Genomic DNA, 27,925 nt, shown 5'->3' with positions numbered 1-27,925 from the left:
CCCGTTCCGTTAGGAGTTCACAGACGGCATTGATCAACATTTGTGTATTGTCCCTAGTCGAACCCATCAGCACCCTTGTGTAAAACACAGCTGAAAGGAACACCAAAACTCTGTCATGTACCTAAATGAACTCATTGTAACTTGATTATTCACAAATAAAACCGAATTGAATTGAAAAATAGTATGTTTGTTTGTGATCGCTAATATCAAGATTCCGAAATTCTACCGTTGTACATGTATGAACTCTTAAAATAAGATTTTACAAAACTCACTTTTGATAAGCACTTGAAGTGTTTGATTTTCTGGAGCAGTATCGGTGTTGTAAGGTATAACAGTAGTCAAGTATTTAGGATCTGCAAAAAAAAAAATTAAAAGAAATTATAACTGTTTGATGTGTAAATTATTGTCCAAATAAAAAAAAAAGTTTTTATAATATAGTTTTTAGTGTACTCGGATAGAAACAGGACATACCTCCTGTGGATGCAGATGGCTTAATTTGGGCCTTTCCTTTCTTTTTTTCAACATGAAACTGTCGACGACGGTTCTGTACGGCTAATAGCAATGAAATAAAAGTATTCTTCAATTCCTTTCCATATTCTAGTTCGTCCCGGTATGCCAATTCCGAAATAAGAGTCTCTGAAAACTCTCTTATTAATACTTCCATTTCCATGTACAGTTCATTCAATTGAGTTATCGATAAAGATCGCAGTTCTGTAAACAATAAATAAAAATATGGTGACATTAGGCCCCGTGCGTGCATAAATATTTGCTAATCGATAACAGAGCGTTCCCGTACTTTTGTAGTAGATCTCAGTCAGTATTACACTGAGCAAAACTCCTACAGCTAGAGAACCTGGAGCATATTAGAGAACGGCCATCTCAAACAAAAAGTACCATTCGGAGCATATTCTCGCTTGCTAGTCGTGCACGCTACCACTGCGCCGGCCGACCTGTTGAAAACGGGAGAGTTTTTTGTGCTACTCGTTCTAGCCTCGCTTCTAGCCTTCGATAAAAGTCGCGCTAAAGTCAATCAGTGAAACATATTATTGCAGATTGCAGCGATTTTTAGACAATCGTGCAACTTGTAGAAAGCTCTATACAAAAGTGCACACCTCAAACTACAGCAGAAAAAAACTGTCACACACCCTAGTTTTAAACTGTTCTAAAGTGTTCGAAAACAACAAAGCTCAGTCGAGACACGCACCACTCTAGGCGAGCGGGGGGGAGAAGGGGTAAGATTTCAAGTGTGCAAATATTTGGTGTGCAGTTATGATTTGCAAGGGTGGAGAATTTGGTGCAAAGTGTGCAATAAATTCAAGTGGAAAATCACGTTGACTTTGAATAGTGCCTCCCAAGTAACATTTTTAAACCAACTAGCCACCACCAAGTTTTATTAAGGGTTTATTGTAGCATCTTGATTGCCTAATAGTTTTATTTGGGCATTCACCGCAACCAACAAGCAAGAGCTAATTAATAGGTTCTAACAGGGTTTTATGCCTCGGACATAAAACCGGGTGGAAATAAAAGCCGACTGGCTTTCAATAAGGTTTTATGAAAGTTTTAACAGAGGCTTGAAAACCAGATGGCAATGCCATGCCAAACGGTTTTATCGCATGCTTTGTTAAAACCTAGGGTGTTGTAGCTGTCAAGTGCCATTAGGCATGTAAAAAGCTCACTTAAAACCATAAGCTCCTTAAAGAGCATTTATCGCGGCCAAATAGCAGTACATAAATATGGCGCTAGACGCGTGCTCTGATTGAATATGATTGACCGCCATCTTGATTGAAAAAATAGAAAACTGAAAAATTTGATTTAAATTTGATGAAAACACACATTTATGCTGAATTTCTGGTATGATTTATATAGCGGTAGATGTTTAAAAATATTTTGAACATTTTTTTCAAAGAATTGCAATAACATATTTTTTAACATTAAACACTATGATTACAAAATATTGATTTTTGATGAAGCGAGTTGAATTTTTTGGCTCTATCTCCCCTACATTTATCAATAAAATTTCAACCGCAGCTGAATTTGAGCCATCAATTGTGAGAAATAAGCATTCAAATTATTTGGATTACCTCTAATATCTATTATTTATCATCGCCATTTTTGACAACCATCTCCATAATTTCATTTGGCAAGACGAAGACTTATTTTTTGCCAAAATAAAACCTATTTGTCATAAGACGTTTAAAGACGTATGAAATGTCATTTTTCTATAACTCCTGACTAGGTTTTAACAAAGGTTTTATCAAGGCTTTGAGGATGTTGTTAGGATTCAGTTGTAAAGCCTTGAACTCCTATGTAGGTTTTATAAATAGGCCGTAACAACCTTTTGCGGAGGTCCTTTTGGGTTTTAAGTGGGGTTTATCAAGGTTCTGGGGAGTTTGTTACGACTAAGGGGTTTTAATGTTGGTTTTGGCTGATAGGTTTTATAGCGGTTGTGACAGCTTTGATAAAGCCTAAAATGTTACTTAGGGCTGTTTAGGGTAGATCTTAAGATCAATTTGAAGTGTTTTCTTCATCACTTTGAATAGTTCAAGGCAGTGCGACAAATGCATACAGGGGCGCCGACTCTGGGGTGGGCACGGTACTTTTTGCCCCCCCCCCCCCCTAAAATTTGGCTGGGGGGGGGGTGCCCATACATTGTGCCCCCCACCCCCAGAAATTTTGGAAGAAAAATATTCTTACCGTCAGTGGGGGTGACAATGGGTCAAAAAACGATACACCTCTCGAAATTTCTTAATAACAAAAACAATTTAAATAACATCGAAAATGTTTCAACGTAGATTTGTTCTTAGATAGTTTACTACTTCCCAAAATATGATGGATTTTGATGAACACTACCTTTAATGCCAATAGTTTGAAAATTGACCCAATCTCACCCCTTAGAGGGAGTGACATTGGGTCAAATGAAACTAAAATAATGCTCAAATACAACGATATGGTAAAAACAAGTCATCCAACAGTGTTTCTTGTACGAAGGAATCGTATTGACATGCTACAATGTTTGAAGTGGAGATTTTCAAACATTTGGGTAGTTTTCGAGCTGATTGCGTACATAAGAGCCTCTGTATGATCCGGTCGCACTTTCTTTCCCGGTAATTACAAACAACTTTTGTTACGATACAAAACTAAACTGTATTTAACAGAAACTCTTTATTCGCGTTAAAACTAGATTATATTTCGCGGTAACTGAACTGAACCGAACTGTTCCGATCTGTTCTGAAGTCTGTCAGGGAATGGGACTGATCTTGGGATGTTTTCCCTTTTCCATCTGTTTGTGTTCTGTGAGTACAAATATGTGTGTGTTTACATGTAACGTAGGGTGGGAAAACTAGACAACATAAACTGTGGTAGAAACTACACGAAAACAGTACAGTACAGAAGTTTTTGACTAGAATCCTAATCTTGTGTGTAAACATGCCGCCCGCCTTGAAAGACGGCGGCTCTGAGCGAGCTTTCAACATAAATCTTCTTGCATAAACTCTCCGGTTTACTTCTGTACTATCTTGGTCTGAACTGTTACAAAACTAATGTGTGTATGTGTGTGATCAAACGATCAATCGTCTTTTCTTCCTTCTTTCTTCTTCTTGTTCAATCACTGTCCGATGTTGCCAAACATAAAATGCCGCCCGCCATGCTGATACGGGGCTGTGAGCGATGCTTCGCTGAACCTGCTTCTACTGTTGCTCGACTGTAAGCTGTAACTGCTGCTGCTGGCTGATTCGAACTGCTGCTGCTGGCTTGACCTGCAGCTACTGCTTCTTACTTTCTCTCGACCGCTGCTGTTGTACGCGTGACCAGGGTGTCACCTCGCGTACCGACTGTACTGTAACTTGCGCTGCTGTTGTTGTTGAAGTTGTCGTTGTTGCTGTCCTAGTTTGTACTCCTGCCTTCACCGTAACTGTTGGGACTTTCACCCGCTTCTCAACTCATCCTCGCCAACAGTATCTTTGGGACTTGAACCCGCATCAAAAAGCGACCGTAATGTTGAGACCAGTGTGTCTCCTTCCAACTTGAAGTCATGTCGCGAACATGACCCGTACGTACGTGTTGACTGTAGATGGAACCAGTGTTCCCGAAACTGTTTACTGTGGCCGTTGAGGATGGGCTGACTGACTAAGACGACTCTCGACTTCTTCTGTCGAGTTCCAGCAAATGTTGAAGTACCTGTTAAGCAGAGTGATTGAAATTTTTTTTTGAAATTAAATATGTCTTTATTGAACTTTCTTATAATAATTACATTTCATTTACATTCTAAGTGGTATGGCTACATGCTCTTCATCTTTGTTATATTTTTCGTTTTCTTATTAACTGTTCACATTCATTTATTTACTTCAAATTGTTTTACATTTTTGCATGAAATCGAATACATTTGGGTAAAAAAGAAAAAAAAAATCACTTTAACAACTAATCCTAACTTAAAACTAAAAAAGTAAATTCATTGAAATATTCAAAATCACTAGAACGAGTAAACTACGAACTGTATTTTAAGATGAATGCTCCAAGAGTTCTTACTTGTTCTTGGCGAGTTTTGCAACCACGCAGTGTTGTTGTCATCTCGATGAAAATGTTTAGAAGTTCTTGTGGTGAAAACAGGTCACTACTGCCTTCATCCGTTGATGCTGGTTGGTTTTCCCTCGGTTGCTGACTGAAGCCTGGAGGTGTTGTATTCTCTGCAACTTTTTGCCGCTGATTCAACGGCAATGGCTGTAGATTTGGAACCACTCGAACAGATCCCGCTCCAGGTGACGCCAAAGCAGGAAAATCCACGTCCGTGTAAGTTGGTGGTGTTTTGCGACGATTTGGTTGGTGCCTCGTCGTCGCTTGCTGCCGAATTTTCACAAACTCAGCTCGTTTTGGGCAGCTTCGATTCTTGGTCGAATGGTCGCCGCCGCAATTGAAGCATTTGGCTTCGATGTTCTCGTTGATTGTTTCGCAAGCTTGAGTTTTGTGCTCACCTCCGCAGGTTGCACAACGACTCTTGATGAAACAGTTCCTTCCACCATGTCCAAACTGCAAGCAGTTCGAACACTGTGTCACGTCACGGTGCACTGGACGATAACGTTCCCAAGTCACGATGATGTTGAAAATTGCCCGAACTGCTTTCAGCTCAGACGGCGTTGTCGATCCTTTCTCGAGATGAACCAGGTACAGTTGATCACGATACTTGATGTCCTTGTTGTGTCTCGTCATCTTGAAGACTTCGATCACGTTCAACTTAAGAGTTTTGAGCTCTTCTTTCAGCACACTCACATCCATGTCGTACAGGCCTCGGAGGACCTGTTTCATGGGGCGTTTACCTGGATCGTCATGGCTGTAGTATTCAATCTTGGTGTTGTTCAGGAAATCCCGAACGTAGTTGTAATCTTTTCTGGTAGGTAGCAGAATTTTGAGTCCATCAGCACACAAGCGAATGGAAGCTCGTAAAGCACCAGATTTGATAAACCCGGTCAGCCACTTTCGCACCGAATCCGATGACGATGTTTTCACAAAAATGGGTGGCAACTTTTCCCGTCGTTCAAATTCTTCCTTCTCGCTCACGTCCACAGGGAGGGTAGCGAACTGGTTTCCAGACGAATTTTGAGCGTCCTTGCTCAAACTGCCTGGCTTTGCAGGTAGCGCTTCGGCATTCTTTAGCTTCTTCAAATCTGCCGATCCTGCTGGTGAGGACCGCCTCTTTTTCTTGCCGTGAGGCATTTTTGTACTTTTTAAGCACTTTTTTGGTTTGTGAGGGACGCACGTCTGACTCGCTTCTCTGCTGATCGCAGACTAGCAGAGTGATTGAGCGGATGCTCACGAACAGTATTTCAGGTACTTAACTTGGAGAACTGTTGGAGCGGCTGTTCTGACCCGTCCGATCACGAACGCGCCGCCCCTGAGGGCTTGTTTGCTGGAACCTCGACACCGACTGTAGCATGCGGTGATTCTGGATCGGTAGCTGTAGAGCCAAGCAGTCCTTCTGACCGCCGAACCGATGACGTGCAGACAGTTCTTGCAAACGTCCGTTCAAATGTTGATTGCAGTGCTGCCTCCGACAGTCCGTTGCACTGTGGACTGCAGCTTCGTTGAATGTTGCCGTGCAGATCGCTTTTTTCAGTAGTCCGAGACCACCAGGTTGTTGTTGAAGATCTGCTCCTGAACATTGATGCCTCCGACAGTCCGTCCGACTATCAGAGTGTTGATCGTTGATCAGCTGTAGTAGTTGTTGTGGTTCCAGCTGCACCGTACTTGAGTGTGAGAGCGCTGAGCGACTGATCGCAACCAAAACGAAAGAAAATACTCAACTCGTGACGGTGGTGGGGGGCTGTTCTGGTCCGTCCGACCACGAACTTGCCACCCCTCATGCCTACGGTGCTGGAACCTGCTGTCAGCGTTAGACGTGCTGATCTCCGATGACTTGCCGGCTTCGGCCGCAAGCTTGATTTGACTGCTGCACCTTGTTGCGGAACATCGACGACTTCCGTTCCACCGAGGATGTACTACGGGACTTCTCGACCGTAGTTTGCGTGAGCTCACTGTAGAGCTGAACTTGAATTTGCGCTCGCTGTGCTCGTCCATCTCGCAAAGATTCCAAAAGGGGTGCATCTTTTAGAACACGACTTATGCACACAGACATACAAACACAAAACTTCCAAATTGACGAGCACGAACATTCCTGACTCCAGGACAGTTTAACGGACCAACACACAGGTTACCTTACATTAAATTGCGACTACTGCAGATACAGTAGAATGGACTTAGACCGTTGTCAGTCCAGTACCAGTGATGTCCGAGGGAAGTTCCGCTGTGAAATACATTTCATTAGCTTTATGAAATTCGAACAATAAACTAACTTCCCTGGTGTGCGGAGGCCTCCCAGCCTCCGCCGGTGGAGGAGTCCGAGTTCTCCCCGTGGTACGGTAGATGTTGTGTTTCTTACTGTCGCTGCAGTTGGTCTGTTGCTGGCCGTACTGTACTGTGGACGACTGTTGACGTCTGCGACGCTGACACTGTTCTGTGCTGAGCTGGACAGATTCTTCTGCCTGTGCTGCGTCCCAGGGCTGCCACTGGAACCGACGTTTTCTCCTCCGATCTCGTACAGTTCAACTGCCGCTTATTGATCCTCGCCCGTAGCCTATGGTGCTGGACTGTACGCACTGCTGCCGGTTGCACTGCCGCTCTTCGCACAACACCAAGGCGCGAAATACATGTAGGTTTCCGTCTCGGGTCATCACCACAAAAAGTCGCACAACCAAACGTCCCGAATTAATATTAATTGATAATTAATTGTTAATTAATAATTATTGGTTATAACTTTATAATCTGGATCACTTTTCAAATAAGTGCCAGTTTTTAAAAATGTTTCGGTTATAACAGAGCAATTCTCTACGAAATCGGTCTTTTTTCTTCAATTTTAATTTTTGTATTTTTTAATACGACTGAAACTTTTTTGGTGCCTTCGGTATGCCCAAAGAAGCCATTTTGCATCATTAGTTTGTCCATATAATTTTCCATGCAAATTTGGCAGCTGTCCATACAAAAATGATGTATGAAAATTCAAAAATCTGTATCTTTTTAAGGAATTTTTTGATCAATTTGGTGTCTTCGGCAAAGTTGTAGGTATGGATACGGACTACACTGGAAAAAAATGATACAAGGTAAAATAAATGGGTGATTTTTTTATTTAACTTTTTATCACTAAAACTTGATTTGCAAAAAACACATTTTTTATTTTTTTTTATTTTTTGATATGTTTTAGATTGTGCAAAAAATCATTGACCGAGTTATGATTTTTTTAATCAATACTGATTTTTTCAAAAAATCGAAATTTTGATCGCAAAAATTTTTCAACTTCATTTTTTGATGTAAAATCGATATTCGGAAAGAAAACGAGCATTTGAAGCAGTCCCTCAAGGCACTCAATCAACGTACGCAAAATGTGGCTCAAGCGGTGAATCGGCAGGAAGCAACCTTCGAAGACCAGAAACGAGCGGAACTGTCCTCCAATGCTGTCGTGCTAGGAATTCCGCGCGAGTCAAACGAGGACGTTCTAGATGTGATCACCAAAGCATGCGAAACACTTGGTTATCATGGAGTAGCTGGCACTATCATGTCCTGTTCTCGCATTCCAGGCCCTAAAACTGACTGCAGCCCAATACGAGTAACCTTCAAGAACCAACAAACTAAAGAACGTCTGATGGCCTACAAAAAAGAATTCGGGAGATTGAACACACAGATGATTGAAGGTGTTAAGTTCAAAGCAGGTTCAAGCAGGAATGTGGTTATAAGGGATGATCTAACTCCACTGGCATTGGAACTTTTGCGAGAACTGAAGCGAAGACAGAGAGAAAAAAATCTACGATTCGTCTGGGGTCGTAACGGCGTCATACTCGTAAAACAAACGGAAAGCTCGAAACCAATCACCATTCGCGATCGAGATGATTTGAGAAGACTGTTAATGGATTAAAGTCTATCCATTCAACAATATTCCAGTACTAGAATCTCTCACAAACATGGCTGAACAACCGGCGTATCTACAACACTCTGCCATAAACCTGCACAAAGAATCGATAAACAACGTGAATCTGCCCCCGACGTCCTCCACCCTGAGAATATTGCAAATCAACATTAGAGGAATGAATAAGTTCAACAAACTAGACTCACTTTGCCTTGCTGTACAAGAATTAAAACAAGTCATTGATGTGATTGTCGTGGGTGAAACGTGGATCAAGAAAGACAGAGCGGAGTTCTACAACGTTCCTGGATACAGAAGCACACATTCTTGCCGTAAAACATCTGCTGGTGGGTTGGCAATTTTCGTCAGAAACGGGCTGCGGTATGACCAACGCAAAAACATCGCAGTAAATGGATACCACCACATTGAACTGCTGCTCCACACATCTAAACCTATCAGTCTGCACGGGATCTACAGGCCACCAGATTTCGATTCAGCTCGCTTCACCGCTTTCATTGAAGAAATCGTCTCTACAGCTCGTCCAAATCAACCGTGCTTTGTCGTTGGGGACATGAACGTGCCAGTGAACGATCAAGATAACCGTGAGACCAGGGTTTATACACAGCTGCTCTCATCGTACAACATGATCGTAACCAACAACCAAGTTACCCGCCCGGCAAGCAACAACATACTTGATCATGTTGTGTGTAGCATGGAGGAATCAGCAAGTTTGACAAACTACACGATTGATTGCCCCCTGAGTGATCACAGCTACGTATTGACAGTCTACAGCACGAAGGAGCGGCAGGAAATACGGACGCTAAGAAAAACTCTGGTTAACCAGCGGCGAGTCAATGAGCAGTTTGGAGCTTTTTTGCGAAGTATGCAGTTGGATATGCTGTCTGTAAACGAGCGACTCGTAGCAGTAACAGACAAATACCGCGAAATTCTTCAAGGAAACACAACAGAACTGTTAGCTGAGGTCAAAGTCAAGAATAACTGCTGTCCGTGGTACAACTACGACATGTGGAAACTAGGGAAGATTAAGGACAACGTTTACCATCGCTGGAAAAGTAATCGACGAGACAGCAACCTTACAGATCTACTAGCACACATTAACAGAAGATTTGCAGCCTGCAAAAGAAAGCCAAAATCGAGTACTATCAACGTCAACTCAACACTACAAACCCTAAAACTCTATGGAGTCGTATAAATGAGATTTTAGGCAGAAAACAGAATAAGGACACTAGTGTGAAACTGGTGGTGGATGAAACGGAAGTGCACGAACCAACGGAAGTTGCAGAGGCCCTGAACAAGTACTTTGCAGCGGTGGGAGAAAACCTGGCATCTTCGCTGGAGTCCGACGGAGATATCAACAGATTCAACACAATCAAGCGGAAAAACCTGTCAATTTTCCTGCGACCTTCATCAAAACGGGAAGTTAAAACAATCATTGATGGACTGAACGTAAGTAAGGCAACTGGTTACGACGGTTTTCCTGTTCTAGCACTGAAGCTGCACAGTGAGCTACTTTCCTCCTTAATCAGCAGATGCTTTAACGACTCTGTAAGCCAGGGTAGCTACCCACCTTGCCTCAAGTCTGCCCTAGTTATCCCTATTTTTAAAAAGGAGACCCATTAGATCCAACTAACTACCGACCAATATCAGTGCTACCGGCCATCAACAAAGTTTTTGAAAAGCTTGTCTACAGTCGTCTACTGAACTTCTTCTGCAAAACAAAACTTCTGTATCCGCATCAATTTGGCTTCAGACAAGGCTCATCAACGGAAGTAGCTGTGTTGGAACTCGTTGATGAAATTTCACGCGCCCTCGATCGGAAAATGCTAGCCGGAAGTGTGTTTCTTGATCTATCCAAGGCGTTCGATACGATCAATCACCCAATGCTGTTGAAAAAACTTGATGCGTATGGTGTGCGAGGACTTCCCAACGATTACCTGCGGAGTTATCTAACGGATCGGCAACAGCAGGTTGTGGTGTCAGGCAGTCGAAGTGTTTTTCTAAACATTCGTACGGGGGTACCCCAGGGAAGCAACCTTGGGCCGCTGTTGTTCCTTGTATACGTCAACGATATTGCTGAGCTGCATCTTTCGGGAAAAGTAAAGTTATTCGCAGATGACACCGTATTGCTTTACGAGAACAAATCGCCCGGAGTAATGATCCAACTGATGAAAATTGATATGGAGTGCATTCTTGGTTATCTGGGAAATAACCTATTAGCACTTAACCTTGAAAAAACAAAGATGATGCTGTTTCGAAACTCACAAACCGTCGTGCCACCACATCCACCCCTCAACGTTGCCAACGAAGTGATCGAAGAAGTCCAAAGCTTCAAATATCTGGGAGTTCACCTGGACAACCGTCTCACCTGGAGAAAACACATTGACGAAGTGGTTTCTAGCTGCTCTGCGCTTTGTGGTATTCTCAGAAAACTAGCATGGATACTTCCGCAGCATGCTCTTCTGAAGATATACTACGCTTTCATCAACAGCAAATATCAGTACGGAATCGCGATTTGGGGAACAGCGTGCAGGACATTTTTAAAGGACGTACAAACTCAACAAAATCGGTGCATCAAGGCAATCTTTAGGCTCCCGTTCCTGTACCCAACATTCGACTTGTACGCAAGCCAGCAGCATAGTATTTTGCCAATTCTTGGAATGTTCAAGCTGAAAGTATCAGTTCTGATGTACAAAATCGAAACCGGACAGCTGCATCTCAACTGGCGATTCACGAGAGCAGTACATCAACATTTCACCAGGCAGGCAGGAGACTTTCAACAAGAAAGATTCAGAACAGAAATTGGAAGGCGAAGATTTACAAATCTCGGAGCTGATATTTACAACCAAGTTCCGGACTTAATTAAAAACCTACCAGAGTTGACCTCGTTCAAAAGCAGATTAAAATATCACCTGAAAGAACATTTGTCATCTATTTTGTAATTGTCAGCTAGTTTTTCATGTTTGTTCAAGTATTTTTTGTTATTTGTTTAATTAACTTTAATGTACATTTAAATGAAACTTAAATGCCAATCGTGTTCCCTTTTAAAGAACAAAAGTTCAATGGGGAGAGCGATTGATATTATGGCGGTGTAATATTATTGTACAACTGAAATAAAATAATTTTGATAAAAAAAAAAAAAAAAAAATTTGCAATCAAAAAGTACTTAAGTGAAATTTTGATAAAGTGCACCGTTTTCAAGTTAAAGCCATTTTGATGTAACTTTTTTTCAAAATAGTCGCAGTTTTTAATTTTTGAAAATAGTGCACATGTTTGCCCACTTTTGAAAAGCTGAGAAAATTCTCTATATTTTGCATCTTCGGACTTTGATGATACGACCTTTAGTTGCTGAGATATTGCAATGCAAAGGTTTAAAAACAGGAAAATTTATGTTTTCTAAGTCTCACACAAACAGCCCACCATTTTTTAATGTCGATATCTCAGCAACTAATGGTCCGATTTACAATGTTAAAATATGAAACATTTGTGAAATTTTCCGATCTTTTCGAAAACAATATTTCCAAAATTTTCAAATCAAGAATAACATTTTAAAAGGGCGTAATATTGAAAGTTTGGCCTTTTTGAAATGTTAGTCTTAATTTGAAAATTTTGGAAATATTGTTTTCGATAAGATCGGAAAATTTCACAAATGTTTCATATTTTAACATTGTAAATCGGACCATTAGTTGCTGAGATATCGACATTGAAAAATGGTGGGCTGTTTGTGTGAGACTTAGAAAACATCAATTTTCCTGTTTTTAAACCATTGCATTGCAATATCTCAGCAACTAAAGTTCGTATCATCAAAGTCCGAAGAAGCAAAATAAAGAGAATTTTCTCAGCTTTTCAAAAATATTTTTTTCAAAGTTGGGCAAACATGTGCACTAATTTTAAAAAATGAAAAACTGCGACTATTTTCAAAAAACTCTTAAATATGGATTCAACTTGAAAACGGTACACTTTATCAAAATTTCACTAAAGTACTTATTGATTGCAAATTTGATTTTACATCAAAAAATGAAGTTGAAAAATTTTTGCGACCAGAATTTCGATTTTTTTTAAAAATCAATTTTGATTAAAAAATTCATAACTCGGTCAATGATTTATTGCACAACCTGGAAATTTCTGAAAAGTTGGCATTTTATGTCCTCTAAAACATATAAAAAAATAGTGTTTTTTGCAAATCAAGTTTTAGTGATAAAAAGTTAAATAAAAAAATCACCAAATTTTTTTTACTGTGTATCATTTTTTTCAGTGAAGTCCGTATCCGTACCTACAACTTTGCCGAAGACACCAAATCGATCAAAAAATTCCTTCAAAAGATACAGATTTTTGAATTTTCATACATCATTTTTGTATGGACAGCTGCCAAATTTGTATGGAAAATTATATGGACAAACTAATGATGCAAAATGGCTTCTTTGGGCATACCGAAGGCATCAAAAAAGTTTCAGTCGGATTAAAAAATACAAAAAAAAAATCGAATGACCGAAATCCTAGAGAACTGCTCAGTTGATTCAACGCCGTTATGCGTTGAATCAAATCAAAAAAATGTTGTTGTTTCCAAAAAAGATTGACAAATTACATCACGTAATTTCAACTCAAGATTTTGAGTTGTTTCGATTGGTTTTAAATGTTGTTTCAGCTGATTCTGTGCCTCTGACAATACGGTGCGAAACAGAGGAGAAACCCCCGGAGACGCAAAGTATTGCACAGTAAAAAAAACATGGTAAAATTACATCTAAAAAGGGGTACATCCTTTATGTCAGAAAAAAGCTTTAATTTTACCTCTAATAATGTGTAAATTTACATCTGGCAGACGCAAGGAAAAAATATCTGTAATCCTAAAAAAATATCAAACTGGCGATAGTTATATCTAGCTTACTAAGTCCGCGCCCCAACCCGCACGGCCAACTCGCCGCTGTGAAAACTTGATGATCAAAGCCGATGTACCTCTATGTACCGTATATGCAGTAAATACAGTATACAATGTACGGAACACATAGAGGTACATTGGCTTTGATTGTCTAGTTTTCACAGCGGCGAGTTGGCCGTGCGGGTTGGGGCGCGGACTTAGTAAGCTAGATATAACTATCGCCGGTTTGATATTTTAGATTACAGATATTTTTTCCTTGCGTCTGCCAGATGTAAATTTACACATTATTAGAGGTAAAATTAAAGCTTTTTTCTGACATAAAAGATGTACTCCTTTTTAGATGTAATTTTACCATGTTTTTTTTACTGTGTGTCTCGGGCTTCAATGCAGCTGACGATCATACTGAGCTGTTCGTGGTGGTCTTTGCTTCTTCATTAGGGTGCCCAGAATATGGGACTTTTCCTCAAAACCTCGCTCCACAAGCTGAATATTGTTCCTTGGGCTATTTTAGGACTCTGGGTCAAATATGAGCAAAATCGGTCATCATTTACCCATTGATACTCGAAGGTGAAGTTTGTATGGGAAAAATAAAAAAAAGTATGGAAAACCCAATTTTCTTACAGTTTGGTCTGCACGGTGCGCTACAAGGGAGCGGTCGTGGCTGAATGGTTACGATGTTCGCTTTATAAGCGAATGGTTCTGGGTTCGATACCCATCTGCTCCCAACGAAAAAGTTCTGGACTCATTGAATTTGGAATTAATGAAAAAACTCCAGCTCACGGCGGGGTTCGATCCCCTGTCCTTAGGATTGGCAAGCAAAATGCTTTCCACTTTACCGTGGAGCATTAGTACACGGAAAGGGGATCGATCGCCAAACCAGCGACCGAATTTTGCTGGGTTGGTTTTGCTGATATCAGCGAAATTTTCTCTAAACCAGCGAAATTTTTCGCTGAAAAAGGTGGCTGCGCGAAATCAAATCCAGCAACTTGGTTTCGCTGGTTTGTTATTTCCGAAACGGTTTCTTTTCCAGCGAAAGTTTTCGCTGGTTTGATACATCCTTCCGACAGCCGTCATAAATGTTTGTTATTGTTCACGTTCGGAAGCGATTTGTGGCATACTCAACAGGTGAGGGTTCTTTTCAATGAAAAGAAGCACGTTTCCATAAAGTTCTCGCAGCAGAAAAATACGGTGCAGTGAAGCTGGAGATGTATTTGTACTGCTGCATAGATGAGTGCACAAATTGTCGCAGGTGGCAGCAAGAATCGTAGGCGAGGAACTTGACCATGGCCGCGGAACAGTTTGTGCTGTGGCAAGTAAGTACAACCTGGTTTATTTTGGCATAGGCTTCTGCCGCCAAAACAAAAAACAAACGTCGGTGATAAAAAACGCTGATCCAGTGCAAAAAACACTGGTCCAGTGGAAACATTCGCTGAACCAGCGGATTTTTTGCCGGAACCAGTAGAATAATCTCCTGGTTGATTTTGGTACGAGCTGCTGCCGCGGAAAAACCCGGACGTCAGCGATAGAAAACGCTGATCCAGCGTGAAGGAACACCAGTTCAGTGAAAAATCCGCTGGACCAGCGAATTGTTTCCCAAAACCAGCACAATAATCTACTGGTTGATTTTTTGATTTTGGTACGAGCTGCTGCCGCCGGAAAAAAACCCGGACGTCAGCGATAGAAAACGCTGATCCAGCGTAAAAGAACACTGGTCCAGTGAAGAAATCCGCTGGACCAGCGAATTGTTTCCCAAAACCAGTACAATAATCTCCTGGTTGATTTTGGTGCCCTGCCGCTTTTTTCAAACCAGCGAGAAAATTTTCTGATTCTAGCAAAACTGATCCCCCAAACAGCGACATTTTCACCAAACCAGTGTTTTTTTTCACTGGTTTGGTAGAATTTCATCGGTTTCCAAACCAGCGAAAAAAATTAGCGATTCTAGGTAATTTTTGTGCAGGCTGAGAAATTAGCGACATTTTTCGCTAGTTTTAGCGAACTTTATCGCGATTTGGCGATGGATCCCCTTTCCGTGTAGCTTTAGTAGGACTTAGACTGATATAGTTGAATCCAAGAAACGTACGAGAATAAAGTTGAATGCAAGTTGAATATCAGAACATACAAGAATGCATTGCATTGCATGCATGCAGGCACATTTGAAATGAACCTACATTACCTCGCTATAAATAGACTGCTAGAATTCATCCAATAAGAGATGAGAAGAAGAATTGAAAGCATTCCCATTAGAAATGAGAACACACGAAGAATTCGAACAACAATACCAACGGTCGTTACCACTCGCCTAGGGTGGCTCCTCAGACCATTCACCTTCCCAAAAACCGTCCAACTCCAAGCGAAACTTACTTGAGGATACCGTGGAGATTTTCCCTTAATACTCTTAAAAAAGTGGAGCATCAACACTTCCCGTCTTCCAATTCCCTTTCCTTGTCCCTGGTGCGCGGTGGAGATGGGAGCGGCCGGCAATGGACGGCTGCCATGGTGGTGAGAATCTGGTTCAGGTGGAATTGGTTCTATTCCCAATTATCGATTCCTAGGCAACTTGGGCTTAGACAATCATCACATCACATGGCGAAAATCCAGTCTGCAATCCGCTAAAATCACCGTCTCCTAGCGAAGCGAAGTTTGATCTGCACGGTGCGCTACTTTCATCCAAATATTCCCAAACATGAGATTCTTATTGGAAATTTAATGCTTTACAACTTTGTACACTCAAAAATAAAGTTACCGGTTGAAAGGGTTGAAAGTATCCTTTTAAACGGTATTCGAGCTTTATCCTTTGCAAAAGGGTACAGATTACCCTTTTAAAAGGGTAAAAACCACCCTTTGAATTACTTCGCTGGATTTACCCTTTTAAAAGGGTACTTCCTTTACTGCAAGTGATGTTAGCGCCGCCCTGCATTTTAAAACGGGAACTTAATCGTACTAGACGTGTCGAAACTTGTTCGCGTGTTTTTTTTCGCTTAAGTTTGCCGGAACATGTTCCGGCCTAATTGGCCATTTTCTATCTCCTTCGGCCTCGAGAAATATCTTTTCGCGTTTACCCTCTTGCTTCGCGACGTTAACGGCCGTGGCAGAACCGTATCCGAGTTCCACCCGTTCAAGTGGCGTCGTCCGATTCTGATACGGATAGGAGAACGCCACGGAACATTTTACCTTGCCTAACCTACCATGGAAATAACCTTCGGGAGAGTGAAGCCGCTCGGTTTCCCGAACAGTACCGCTGTTATGTAAGTTCTGGAATACTCAATGGTTTCAAAAGCTTGAAGTTGAAATTTCTGAAAATTTAATATTTAATATTCTCCGCAGAAAAAACTCCCGCACAGGACAAACCTGATTTACTAGGCGGACCTACCCTAGTCGCAGTTCGAAGCCGGCTCCAAGGAAGGCATTTAAGTTGGCCCAGATGGTCCCCGAATGCCGTACATCGCTTCGTTCAACCATCAACACCATGGATCGACGCCGAGCCAGATCCGGTTGCTTCTGTTGAACGGCCAGGCTGGCTATAGACCAAGCTATAGACACTATTAGTTAAATAAAGAATGTAGATTTTTTGTAAAGTTAAAATAAAAACATTTTTCAGGTAAATATTTTGCTTTCATACTGATCTTAAAAGAAAATCCAACAGATGGCATGTCGCTAGTGAGCGCGCCGCTCTGTTGCCATTATCCTTTAAAAGGGTACTGGGCCATTACCCTTTTGAAGGGTTTCGCCCTCGTACCCTTTCAAAAGGGTGACGACGGGTAAAGTTGAAAAAAGGATAGAAAGTATCCTTTTTAAGGGTTATTCTGATTTTGAGTGTAGAACACACCAAAGCTGTAAAACTCGATCCTGAGAAGTTACCCAGTCAACTCAATCCGAATTCTGAAACGGAATCTAATTAGAATCACAAATTCCGTTTCAAACGCAACAACCGGTTCGAACACGGAACCGGTTGTTGCGTTTGAAACGGAATTTGTATAAGATTCTAATTAGATTCCGTTTCCGAATTCGGATTGATTTGACTGGGTATTAGCGATTTTAAAAAGTAATTTGTGGATGAAAAACATTTTTTTCGCCAACTTTAGGCTCGGGTATCAATGGGTTAATCTCAACCAATTTCGCTCAAAATTTGAACAGATGCTCAAAATAACCCAAAAAACAAATTTTTGCTTGTGGAGCAGGGGGTCATTTTTTCTGGGCACCCTATTCTTCATAAATCGTCAAGAGGTTTTACACTATGGACAAGGGTCAAGTACATAAATGATCAATATATACAAAACAGTTAAAATAGGCGTTTACAGTAATTATTATAAGGGTAATTCTCTACCAACTCACACGAAATCGGGAAAAGTTGCCCCGACCCCTCTTCGATTTGCGTGAAACTTTGTCCTAAGGGGTAACTTTTGTCCCTGATCACGAATCCGAGGTCCGTTTTTGATATCTCGTGACGGAGGCGGTACGACCCCTTCCATTTTGAACATGCGAATAAAGAGGTGTTTTTCAATCATTTGCAGCCTGAAACGGTGATGAGATAGAAATTTGGTGTCAAAGGGACTTTTATGTAAAATTAGACGCCCGATTTGATGGCGTACTCAGAATTCCGAAAAACGTATTTTTATCGAAAAAACACTAAAAAGTTTTAAAATTCTCCCATTTTCCGTTACTTGACTGTAAAAATTTTGGAACATGTCATTTTATGGGAAATTTAATGTACTTTTCGAATCTACATTGACCCAAAAGGGTCATATTTTCATTTAGAACAAAACTTTGAAGGGTTTTTTTTAGAGTGTAGCCATGTTCTACAAAGTTGTAGAGCGGACAATTACAAAAATTTTGATATATAGACATAAGGGGTTTGCTTATAAACATCATGAGTTATCACGATTTTACGAAAAAAAGTTTTGAAAAGGTTACTTTTTGCGTTTCTCTTTGTTTCGTCGTCCGTGTCTGTCACGGGTGACCAAGAACGGCCATGATCAACGACGACCAACTCTTTCAAAACTTTTTTTCGTAAAATCGCGATAACTCGTGATGTTTATAAGCAAACCCCTTATGTCTATATATCAAAATTTTGTAGTTGTCTGCTCTACAACTTTGTAGAATATTGTTACACTCTAAAAAATAACCCTGCAAAGTTAGAAAAAACACGAAATTTTAAAATGAAAAATTTTGTTCTAAATGAAAAAATGACCCTTCTGGGTCAATATAGATTCGAAAAGTACATTAAATTTCCCATAAAATGACATGTTCCAAAATTTTTTACAGTCGAGTAACGGAAAATGGGAGAATTTTTAAAACTTTTTTAATGTTTTTTTCGATGAAAAATACGTTTTTTCGGAATTCTGAGTACGCCATCAAATCGGGCGTCTAATTTTACATAAAAGTCCCTTTGACACCAAATTTCTATCTCATCACCGTTTCAGGCTGCAAATTATTGAAAAAACTCTTTTTTCGCATGTTCAAAAATGGAAGGGGTCGTACCGCCCTCCGTCACGAGATATCAAAAACGGACCTCGGATTCGTAATCAGGGACAAAAGTTACCCTTAGGACAAAGTTTCACGCAAATCGAAGAGGGTCGGGGCAAATGCTGTGTGAGTTGGTAGAGAATTACCCATAAGAAAGATTCAATAAAGTATGTTTAATTAAAAAATACTGCCTCCAAATTTCCTGTTCCATAATTGGGGATGTTATTGTGCCTCCCACAATTGTGGAACACCCGAATTTAACTAATATTTTAACAAAAAAGTTATCAAACATAACTATGCTTGAGTTTCGTTGGTTTGGTGCGAGAAATCATTATGTTGTAAAAATATGTACTTGTTATGGTACGGAGTCGCGGTCTTGGCCACGACAAGGAGTTTGGGTATGACCCACAAGAGGAGAGTTAAGTAGAGACAGCCATCTTGCTAGAGCAGACGTTGTGAATTAGAGCTCAATAAAATTGGAGTTGTTCAGCATTGAAATCGAGTATTTCTATTTAAAATACCGAACATAACATGGTGTCAGAAGAATCGTGACCATAGAAACTGATTTCGTCGTCATTTATATCGCGAATATTGAATTTTGTGAAAGTTAAAAAAAAAAAAAACTGAACAATCAGTGAAGTGCTACGGAAGTTTCAGCGTTTTCCCCAAAAGAGACTATTGTTATCTCTTTCTCGCATTGTTGGCTGTGCGAGTGCGATAGTGTACTGTTTACACCAGTGTATTAGTGCAAACATTGCACCAGTGTGGGAAAACGTTTGAGAACGATCCGCTGAAGTGACAAGTAAAACGTAAACAAAACGATAAGTTAACTGACAGTTGAAAAGAGACTACAAGTGAAGAAAAATAGTGGAAAAAATGGATGCCGACCAGTTTCAACAGTTTATGGCGAAACAAAATGAGCTGGTGACGAAGCTGGTTGCTGGCCTACAACAGCGTGCTGTGCCGGCGTCGAACATCAGTTCCGTGGTTCCGCCACCACCGGCTCTCTGTCTTGACGGAGACATGGAGGAGAACTACGAGTTTTTCCTAACCAACTGGAGAAACTACTCACAAGCCGTGGGCATGGACAGTTGGCCGGCGAATCAGGCCTCAAAAAAGGTCAGTTTTCTGATGTCCGTCATCGGAGAAGCTGCGCTCAAAAAGTATTACAACTTCGACCTGACAGAGGATCAAAAGAAAGACGTCGCCGAGGCCCTGAAGGCTATCAAGCAGAAGGTCGTGCGCAGCCGTAACTTGTTCGTGGACCGATTGGATTTTTTCGCGGCGAGTCAAGTGTCCAGCGAATCCATCGATGACTTTGCAGCCCGGCTGAAAAGTTTGGCGAAACCGTGCAAATTTGCACTCTTGGAGGACGAGTTTATCTTGTTCAAAATAGTGACCAGCAACAAGTGGGGCCACCTGCGGACCAAAATGTTGAGCATGCAGGATCTCACAACGGGAAAAGCAGTGGATATCTGCCGCGTGGAAGAGATTGCAGAGCAACGTTTGCGGCACCTCTCCTTGGAGTCGCCGATGGTCAGTGATGTGAAGAAGATTAACAAGAAGACCAAGAAGAAGCTGCAGCGGTGTAAGTTCTGTGGAGATGAGCACGAGTTTGTGAAGGAGCGTCCAGCATACGGCAAGAAATGCAAGCGTTGCGGCGGCCGCAACCACTTTGAGAAGGCGTGTAAAATCGATCAACCCTGGAAGCAGAAGCGACACCGTCGTGTCAAGGAGGTGAAGGACGACGAGCAGTTCCGAGGAACGCTCTGAATCCAGCAGTGTGGACAGCGACGACGAAGAAAGTGAGCACGAAGTGCAGATTGCCAAAATCAAGTCCAAGTCAGCTGTGAGAGTAGTGCTTTGGCGGTTCTGGATTTCAAGCTAGGCCGGAAGTGGAAACCAGTTACGTGCGAGATCGACACGGGTGCGGATGCCACATTGATCGGGTATAACTGTTTGACTGAGCTTCTTGAAACTCCGAACCCGACACTGCAACCAACAAGCATCAAGCTGAAGTCTTTCGGTGGCAACCCGATACCAGTGTTGGGACAGGTTATGCTACCTGTAAAACGAAAAGGCAAGCGGTTCCAGCTCGTCCTGCAAGTCGTTGACTATGACCACCGCCCGCTCTTGTCGCTTAAGGCTTCACAGTCGCTGGGCTTTGTGAAGTTCTGCCGATCGGTGAAGATACGCCGACCAGAAGCAGCCACAGAAGAGGAGAAGCTGCTCAGTGTCTACAAGGTGAAAGCCGAAGCAATCGTCGAGAAACACAGTGACATCTTCGCTGGCTACGGCCGGTTTCCCGGAGTGGTTTCCCTGGAAGTGGACGAAAGTGTGCAGCCATCTATTCAGCATCCTCGTCGGGTCCCAATCGCTTTGCGCCCGAAACTGAAGCAGGAGTTGGACAAACTGGAAGAGGACGGCATTATAGTGAAGGAAACGCGACACACCGAGTGGGTTAGCAACATTGTGTTAGTCCGCCGTGGTGGCCAGAACGAGTCCGTTCGGATTTGTCTCGATCCTGTCCCGCTCAACAAAGCGCTGAAGCGGCCCAATTTGCAGTTTGACACGATTGACGAGTTGCTTCCCGAGTTGGGCAACGCCAAGATTTTCACAACTGTGGACACGAAAAAAGGATTTTGGCACGTGGAACTGGACACCCCCAGCAGCAAGCTGACCACCTTCTGGACACCATTCGGTCGATACCGCTGGGTCAGGATGCCGTTTGGTATTTCTCCAGCACCTGAACTGTTCCAGCTGAAGCTGCAAGGTGCGATACAAGGACTGGAAGGAGTGACCGGGTTAGCGGATGACTTGCTGGTGTACGGCACCGGAGCGGATCTGGAGGAAGCTTTGGACAACCACAATCGGGCTCTAGAACAACTGTTGGTGCGGCTCAAAGAGAACAACGTGAAACTCAACCGGTCCAAGCTCAAGTTGTGTCAGACATCGGTGAAGTTCTTTGGACACGTGCTGACAACGAAGGGACTAACAGCAGACGAGACCAAGACAGCCGCAATCCGCAACTTTCCCACACCAACCAACAAGAAGGAGCTCCTGCGATTTGTCGGCATGGTCAACTATTTGAGCCGGTACATCCGGAACCTAAGCGCTCATTTTGTCAACCTGCGGAAACTGATCGCCGAAAAGGAAAGCTGGCGCTGGACTGCTGCTGAGGACGAGGAGTTCCAGAAAGTGAAAAATCTCGTAGCCGACATCCACACGCTGCGCTACTACGACGTGACCAAGCCCCTGGTAATCGAGTGTGACGCGAGTGGTTTCGGTCTGGGCGTTGCAGTGTTTCAACAAGACGGTGTGATCGGTTACGCGTCCAGAACCCTCACTGCGACGGAGAAGAACTATGCCCAGATAGAGAAGGAGCTGTTGGCGATCTTGTTTGCTTGCCTCAGATTCGATCAACTAATTGTTGGCAACCCGAAGACCATTATCAAAACCGACCACAAACCGCTGGTGAACATCTTCCGGAAGCCGTTGTTGTCGGCCCCACGACGCTTGCAACATATGCTGTTGAACCTGCAACGATACAAGCCGGAGATTATGTTCGTGGCCGGCAAAGAAAACGTCGTCGCTGATGCCATTTCGCGAGCCCCTTACGACGACGATCACGCTCAAGCTGGAGATTACCAGAAGCTGGAGATATTCAAGGTGATGCGCGACCTGGAAGACGTTAAGCTGAAGCACTTCTTGAACATCTCAGATGATCGTCTGACGGAGATCATGGCGGAGACGGCGGCGGATCCAGTGTTGCAGCTGGTGATCCGGTTGATTGGTGAAGGTTGGCCAGAGACCATCGGTGGTGTACCGGACAGCGTCCGCGTTTTCTTCAGCTACAGAAACGAACTTACCACCCAGGATGGATTAGTGTTCCGTAACGACAGAATACTGATTCCCCACAAGCTGCGGCGCAAAATGATCGAGAAGACTCACATCAGCCACAATGGTGTTGAGGCGACCTTGAAGCTGGCACGTGCGAATATTTTTTGGCCTGGGATGAGCGCACAAATTCGAGACACAGTCAAGGAGTGTGCCGTCTGCGCCAAATTCGCCGGTTCGCAGTCCAAGCCCCGATGCAGAGTCACCCGGTTCCAGTTCACCCGTTTCAACTGGTGTCGCTTGATGTGTTCTTCGCTGAGTACCGAGGTATTAAGCGGAAGTTTTTGGTGACGGTTGATCACTATTCCGATCTGTTCGAGATTGATCTGCTGAAGGATCTCACTCCACAATCCGCCATCGCGGCTTGCAAGATCAACTTCGCGCGGCATGGCGTTCCCCAGCTCTTGCTGACAGATAACGGAACGCACTTCGTGGGAAAAGAGTGGCGACAATTTGCGGGAGAATGGGACTTCAGTCACACCACTTCAGCGCCACACCATCAACAAGCGAATGGCAAATCGGAGGCAGCGGTTAAAATCGCTAAACAGTTGATCAAGAAGTGTGAAGAATCCGGCACGGATTTTGGTACGCTCTCCTGCATTGGCGTAACGTACCAAACAAGATCGGATCGAGTCCTGCAGCTCGCTTATTCTCTCGTCAAACACGATGTGGTGTCCCAACTGCTGCTGGCAACTTACTTCCGCGAGTGGTCGAGGGAGTTCCGGATGCTATCAAGGAAAACAGGAGGAAGATAAAGTATTATTACGATAGAAAGTGTCGTAATCTGCCGCAGCTGGAAACCGGTGCACCAGTGTACGTCCAAGTCCATCCACAGAAGTCTACGGTGTGGTCACCCGGAACAGTCGCCGCCAAGCAAACTGACCGATCGTATCTCGTGGATGTGGACGGGGCATTCTATCGACGGGATTTGGTTAACCTAAAGTCACGCAAAGAACCGAACACGCAGCCTGCCGTCAACCATCCCGTTCTACAGGACAATCCGTTGCCGTCTGGTCCGAATCCAGATGTAGCAGTGGCCGAGAAACCAGCGGAGTTTCCGTGGACCAATTCACCGAGCACCCCGATCACCAAATCTTCGAAGCCGAACAAACGATTGTCTTCGCTGTCATCGACACCGCAGCCGAAGGAAAAAGCATCGCCTACCGAGACGGTTACACCGGAGAGATCGCGCCCCAAACGAGAAGTGAAGCTGCCGACTAAATTACACGATTATTGTCTGGAATAAAAAGGGAGGATGTTATGGTACGGAGTCGCGGTCTTGGCCACGACAAGGAGTTTGGGTATGACCCACAAGAGGAGAGTTAAGTAGAGACAGCCATCTTGCTAGAGCAGACGTTGTGAATTAGAGCTCAATAAAATTGGAGTTGTTCAGCATTGAAATCGAGTATTTCTATTTAAAATACCGAACATAACAGTACTCATGGAGAGAACCAAAGTTGTTTACATCCGTAAGGAAAAAGTGTTCCGAATTTGTGGATTACAAAGTTTTACTTCAAAGCTTGACATAAAAGTTAAAATTCGCAGTTGTTCGATACAGTATTTGAGCATCGTGTAAAGTTTCTATTTTGATTTTGTAAAAAAGAAGCACAAAGTGTCATATCAATGTATTTTGCGAGTTTAAAGTACGGAAACACTCAGCAAATGATAAAAATAGATGCATAATAGGGTGGTCCAAATCCGGACTTTTGGGGCTACCCCTGAAATCAAAGATTGTCCCATCACTAGGCTAAATTCCAAATTTGAGCTCATTCTGACCACGGGAACCCCTCCTTCCAATCGCTTAAAGTTTGTATGGGAAAAACCGTCAAAATGTATGGAGAAAAGCAACTGTTTTACTTTTCTACCTGTGGAAGACGCCATAATTATCCGATTCTTACCATCTCAAATGTAGAACTTTCATTAAATTTAGAACAAGTTTTCCAAAGACACCATATTTTTAGATTTTTCCCGCGAAGTTATTAGCGCCCAAAACTGACCATTTTGCGCGGCCAGCTGTAAGGGGCTACCTAACGTTGTTTATTTATTTCAACACGCACGCTCTCTCAGGTTCAAACTTTCACGAGTTTGCTTGCCTCCTGTCTGCCTGCCTGCTTTCAACAGCGCGCTGTTTCTTTGCTTGGACTTTTGTCGTCGTCGTCGTCGTTTTCGTTTGCTATCCGCTGCGCCGTTCTTGGCATGTTTATTATCATTTTCAACTAAAATAGCAGGTTTGTTTTGAGAGCATATAAATTCTTAGATTATGTCAAAATTAAAAAAAGTGCACTGAAAAATAAAGAAAAGACAGCTTAGGCTCATTTAAAAATTAGCAAATGTCAGGTGAACAGGGTTTATTTGTTTTTCCAAGCAGTTGTTATGCTAAAGAAACATGATAATGGTTCAATTATTTAAAAAAAATCTTCAGGTAATGCAGATTTTGCTCCTTTAGGTAGTTTTAACAATCAATACAAATCAAGGCATACATTTATTGCTGCAAATTTTCATTCATACTCTTTAAAATTATTTGTTTTGTACTTTCTGGAAATATCTTTCTGTGTTCCTCGACCACCTGCAACAAATATTGTAACTGTTCTTCATTTTTTGTCAGTTTACCTGTAAATTTTTCGATTAAGGAAACACCTCTTTCTGCACAATCGTTAACGACCTTCAGATCTTTCAGTTGTTGCCTTCCTTTAAGATACTCTACGTTGTTTTCCCACTCATTTGGATTCAGTTTTAAAAAATCTGAAGAAATTCCCGTTATCTCAAAAAAACTCCATGGTATTTCTTGTAACAAAAGCAGATAAATTAATTAATTAATTTTTTTTTAAATTTTGACATAATCTAAGAATTTATATGCTAAAATATATCTCAAAACAAACCTGCTATTTTAGTTGAAAATGATAATAAACATGCCAAGAACGCAGCGCAGCGGATAGCAAACGAAAACGACGACGACGTTGGGAGGAAAGGAGCAAAATCTGCATTACCTGAAGATTTTTTTTAAATAATTGAACCATTATCATGTTTCTTTAGCATAACAACTGCTTGGAAAAAACAAATAAACCCTGTTCACCTGACATTTGCTGTAATTTTTAAAATGAGCCTAAGCTGTCTTTTCTTTTAATTATTTTTTTTCAGTGCACTTTTTTTTTAATTTTGACATAATCTAAGAATTTATATGCTAAAATATATCTCAAAACAAACCTGCTATTTTAGTTGAAAATGATAATAAACATGCCAAGAACGCAGCGCAGCGGATAGCAAACGAAAACGACGACGACGACAAAAGTCCAAGCAGAGAAACAGCGCGCGCTTGTTGGTAAGCAGGCAGGCAGGCAGCCAGGAAGGCAAGCAAACTCGTGAGGAGTTTGAACCTGAGAGAGAGCACGTGCGTGTACGAATTGGAAATAAACATCGTTGTTAGGTAGCCCCTTACAGCTGGCCGCGCAAAAATGATCAGTTTTGGACGCTAATAACTTCGCGGGAAAAAATCCTAAAAATATGGTGTCTTTGGAAAACTTGTTTTGAATTTAATGAAGGTTCTACATTTGAGAAATGGTAAGAATCGGATAATTATGGCGCTTTCCACAGGTCAAAAGTAAAACCGTTGCTTTCTCCATACATTTTGACGATTTTTCCCATACAAACTTTAAACGATTGGAGGAGGGGTTCCCGTGGTCAGAATGAGCTCAAATTTGGAATTTAGCCTTGTGATGGGACAATCTTTGATTGCAGGGGTAGCCCCAAAAAGTCGGATTTGGACCACCCTAATGCATAATGCAGTAAAGGATTAGGGATACGGTGAATAGCTTAATTGAAAGAATCAGATTATTACTTTCTTCATAAAACGGAGATCCTAAAATTTCAATCGCCTTCTCAATTGTTCCACATTGCAAAATTCCTTCATCAGATATGCTTTCTTCGATGATGTCGTCGATCTCTTTATAACTTCTTCTGCTGTTTTAATGGGATCAGTGTCTTGGTGTAGGCCTCCTAAAATCAAAGTATGCATGTCTAAATCATTAGCGACAGCTTCGTCTTCCGAACTAAGGTCTTGAATGTCATGAATATTTAAGCGCCCTGAACATGGATTTAGTTTCAAAGCAGGCATATGCATTTGCCTGGCGTATGTTTTTGACCAATCAATTGGTAAAATATTTCCAAAGTTTCCAGTAATTGTCCACCACATCCTGCAGAAAAGAAAAAAAAGTCGTTAAATATTTGTTATACAAACGGAATTAGTGAAGGATTATCCCAGCTAATATGGCGCTCGATCTAACCAAAAGTACCATGTATGATTTGCAGAGAGATTTTTATTCAGCCTTGAGGAAATGTAAAGTAAATCAATCAAACCATCCACATTAACGACCCCCGGGTCTTTTGTTGTCTCTATTGCAAGTTTCTGCTCGAACCTAGGAGTCCGAAGGCTTGAATGGGGAGAGCACCCAAACCTCTTTCTACTCCAAGGAACCTTCCACCCCAGTGTTTGAACTGACAACCTTTGGATTGCGAGTCCAACCGCCGCCAGCGATTCCACCGGAGTAGGCTTGGTTTGGTGTGTTGTTTGCACTTATGGCATGAAGACGACTCCTACACCTGGAATTACTTAACGGCCTAAAAACCAAGGCCGGGACCGACATTTTACTTCCTCATCCGATGGAAGGTTGGAGCAGATGGGAATCGAACCCAGAATCATCCGCTTACAAAGCGGACAGCGTAACCATTCGGCCACGCACTGCCACATCGACGTCGTCGTGCTATCTTGTCGCATCCGCCATTTTGACATTCCGAGAAAAACGCGTTTTAATGTTTGACCTTGAATATACAAAAACGAGAGCACGCAATGTAAACAATAACAAACACGTTTTGTTTGGCTGACCATTCTGTGCATTGTCCCAAAGTTTGGTTGAAGTTGGTTGCTGGAGTCCCGAGTTATAATTACAAATGTTTACGGTAGTCTAGCTTGTACGTGCGACAAACGCATCCTGACTTTCCTGGCCTGAAATCCCTTTGGCCTTTTGTCGCACTTACATCAATTTTCATGGAGTGACAAGATAGCACGACAAGATTGAAACTACTTTCATATGTATAGTGACAAAATGCACGGAGTTTTTCGGTTTTTGTTGAATATCTTAGGATTGAAATCGAATTTTGGGGATCTGTGAAGGTCAAAAGGTGAGGCATTGTGAGCTGCACAAAATGGCGTTCTTAACTCAATTTGGCCCAAA

At 42.2% G+C, this 27,925-nt stretch overlaps 1 protein-coding gene across 1 annotated transcript in view; it reads right to left on the bottom strand.

Moving 5' to 3' along the window:
- The window catches only part of LOC119769951 (fasciculation and elongation protein zeta-2), a 49,527-nt gene extending 22,605 nt beyond the window's left edge, over positions 1-26,922 (bottom strand). The window contains 4 exon segments of the mRNA XM_038263838.1: positions 273-353; positions 472-711; positions 26,533-26,643; positions 26,646-26,922. Coding sequence (XP_038119766.1) covers positions 273-353; positions 472-711; positions 26,533-26,643; positions 26,646-26,886 — 673 coding nt within the window. The 5' untranslated portion in view covers positions 26,887-26,922.
- Positions 26,923-27,925: the final 1,003 nt, after the last annotated feature.

Source organism: Culex quinquefasciatus, chromosome 3 (assembly GCF_015732765.1).
Source record: "Culex quinquefasciatus strain JHB chromosome 3, VPISU_Cqui_1.0_pri_paternal, whole genome shotgun sequence".
In the NCBI taxonomy this organism is placed as follows: domain Eukaryota; kingdom Metazoa; phylum Arthropoda; class Insecta; order Diptera; family Culicidae; genus Culex; species Culex quinquefasciatus.
Note: the sequence above shows the minus strand (reverse complement) of the source record. Positions and strands in the feature narration are given on the sequence as shown.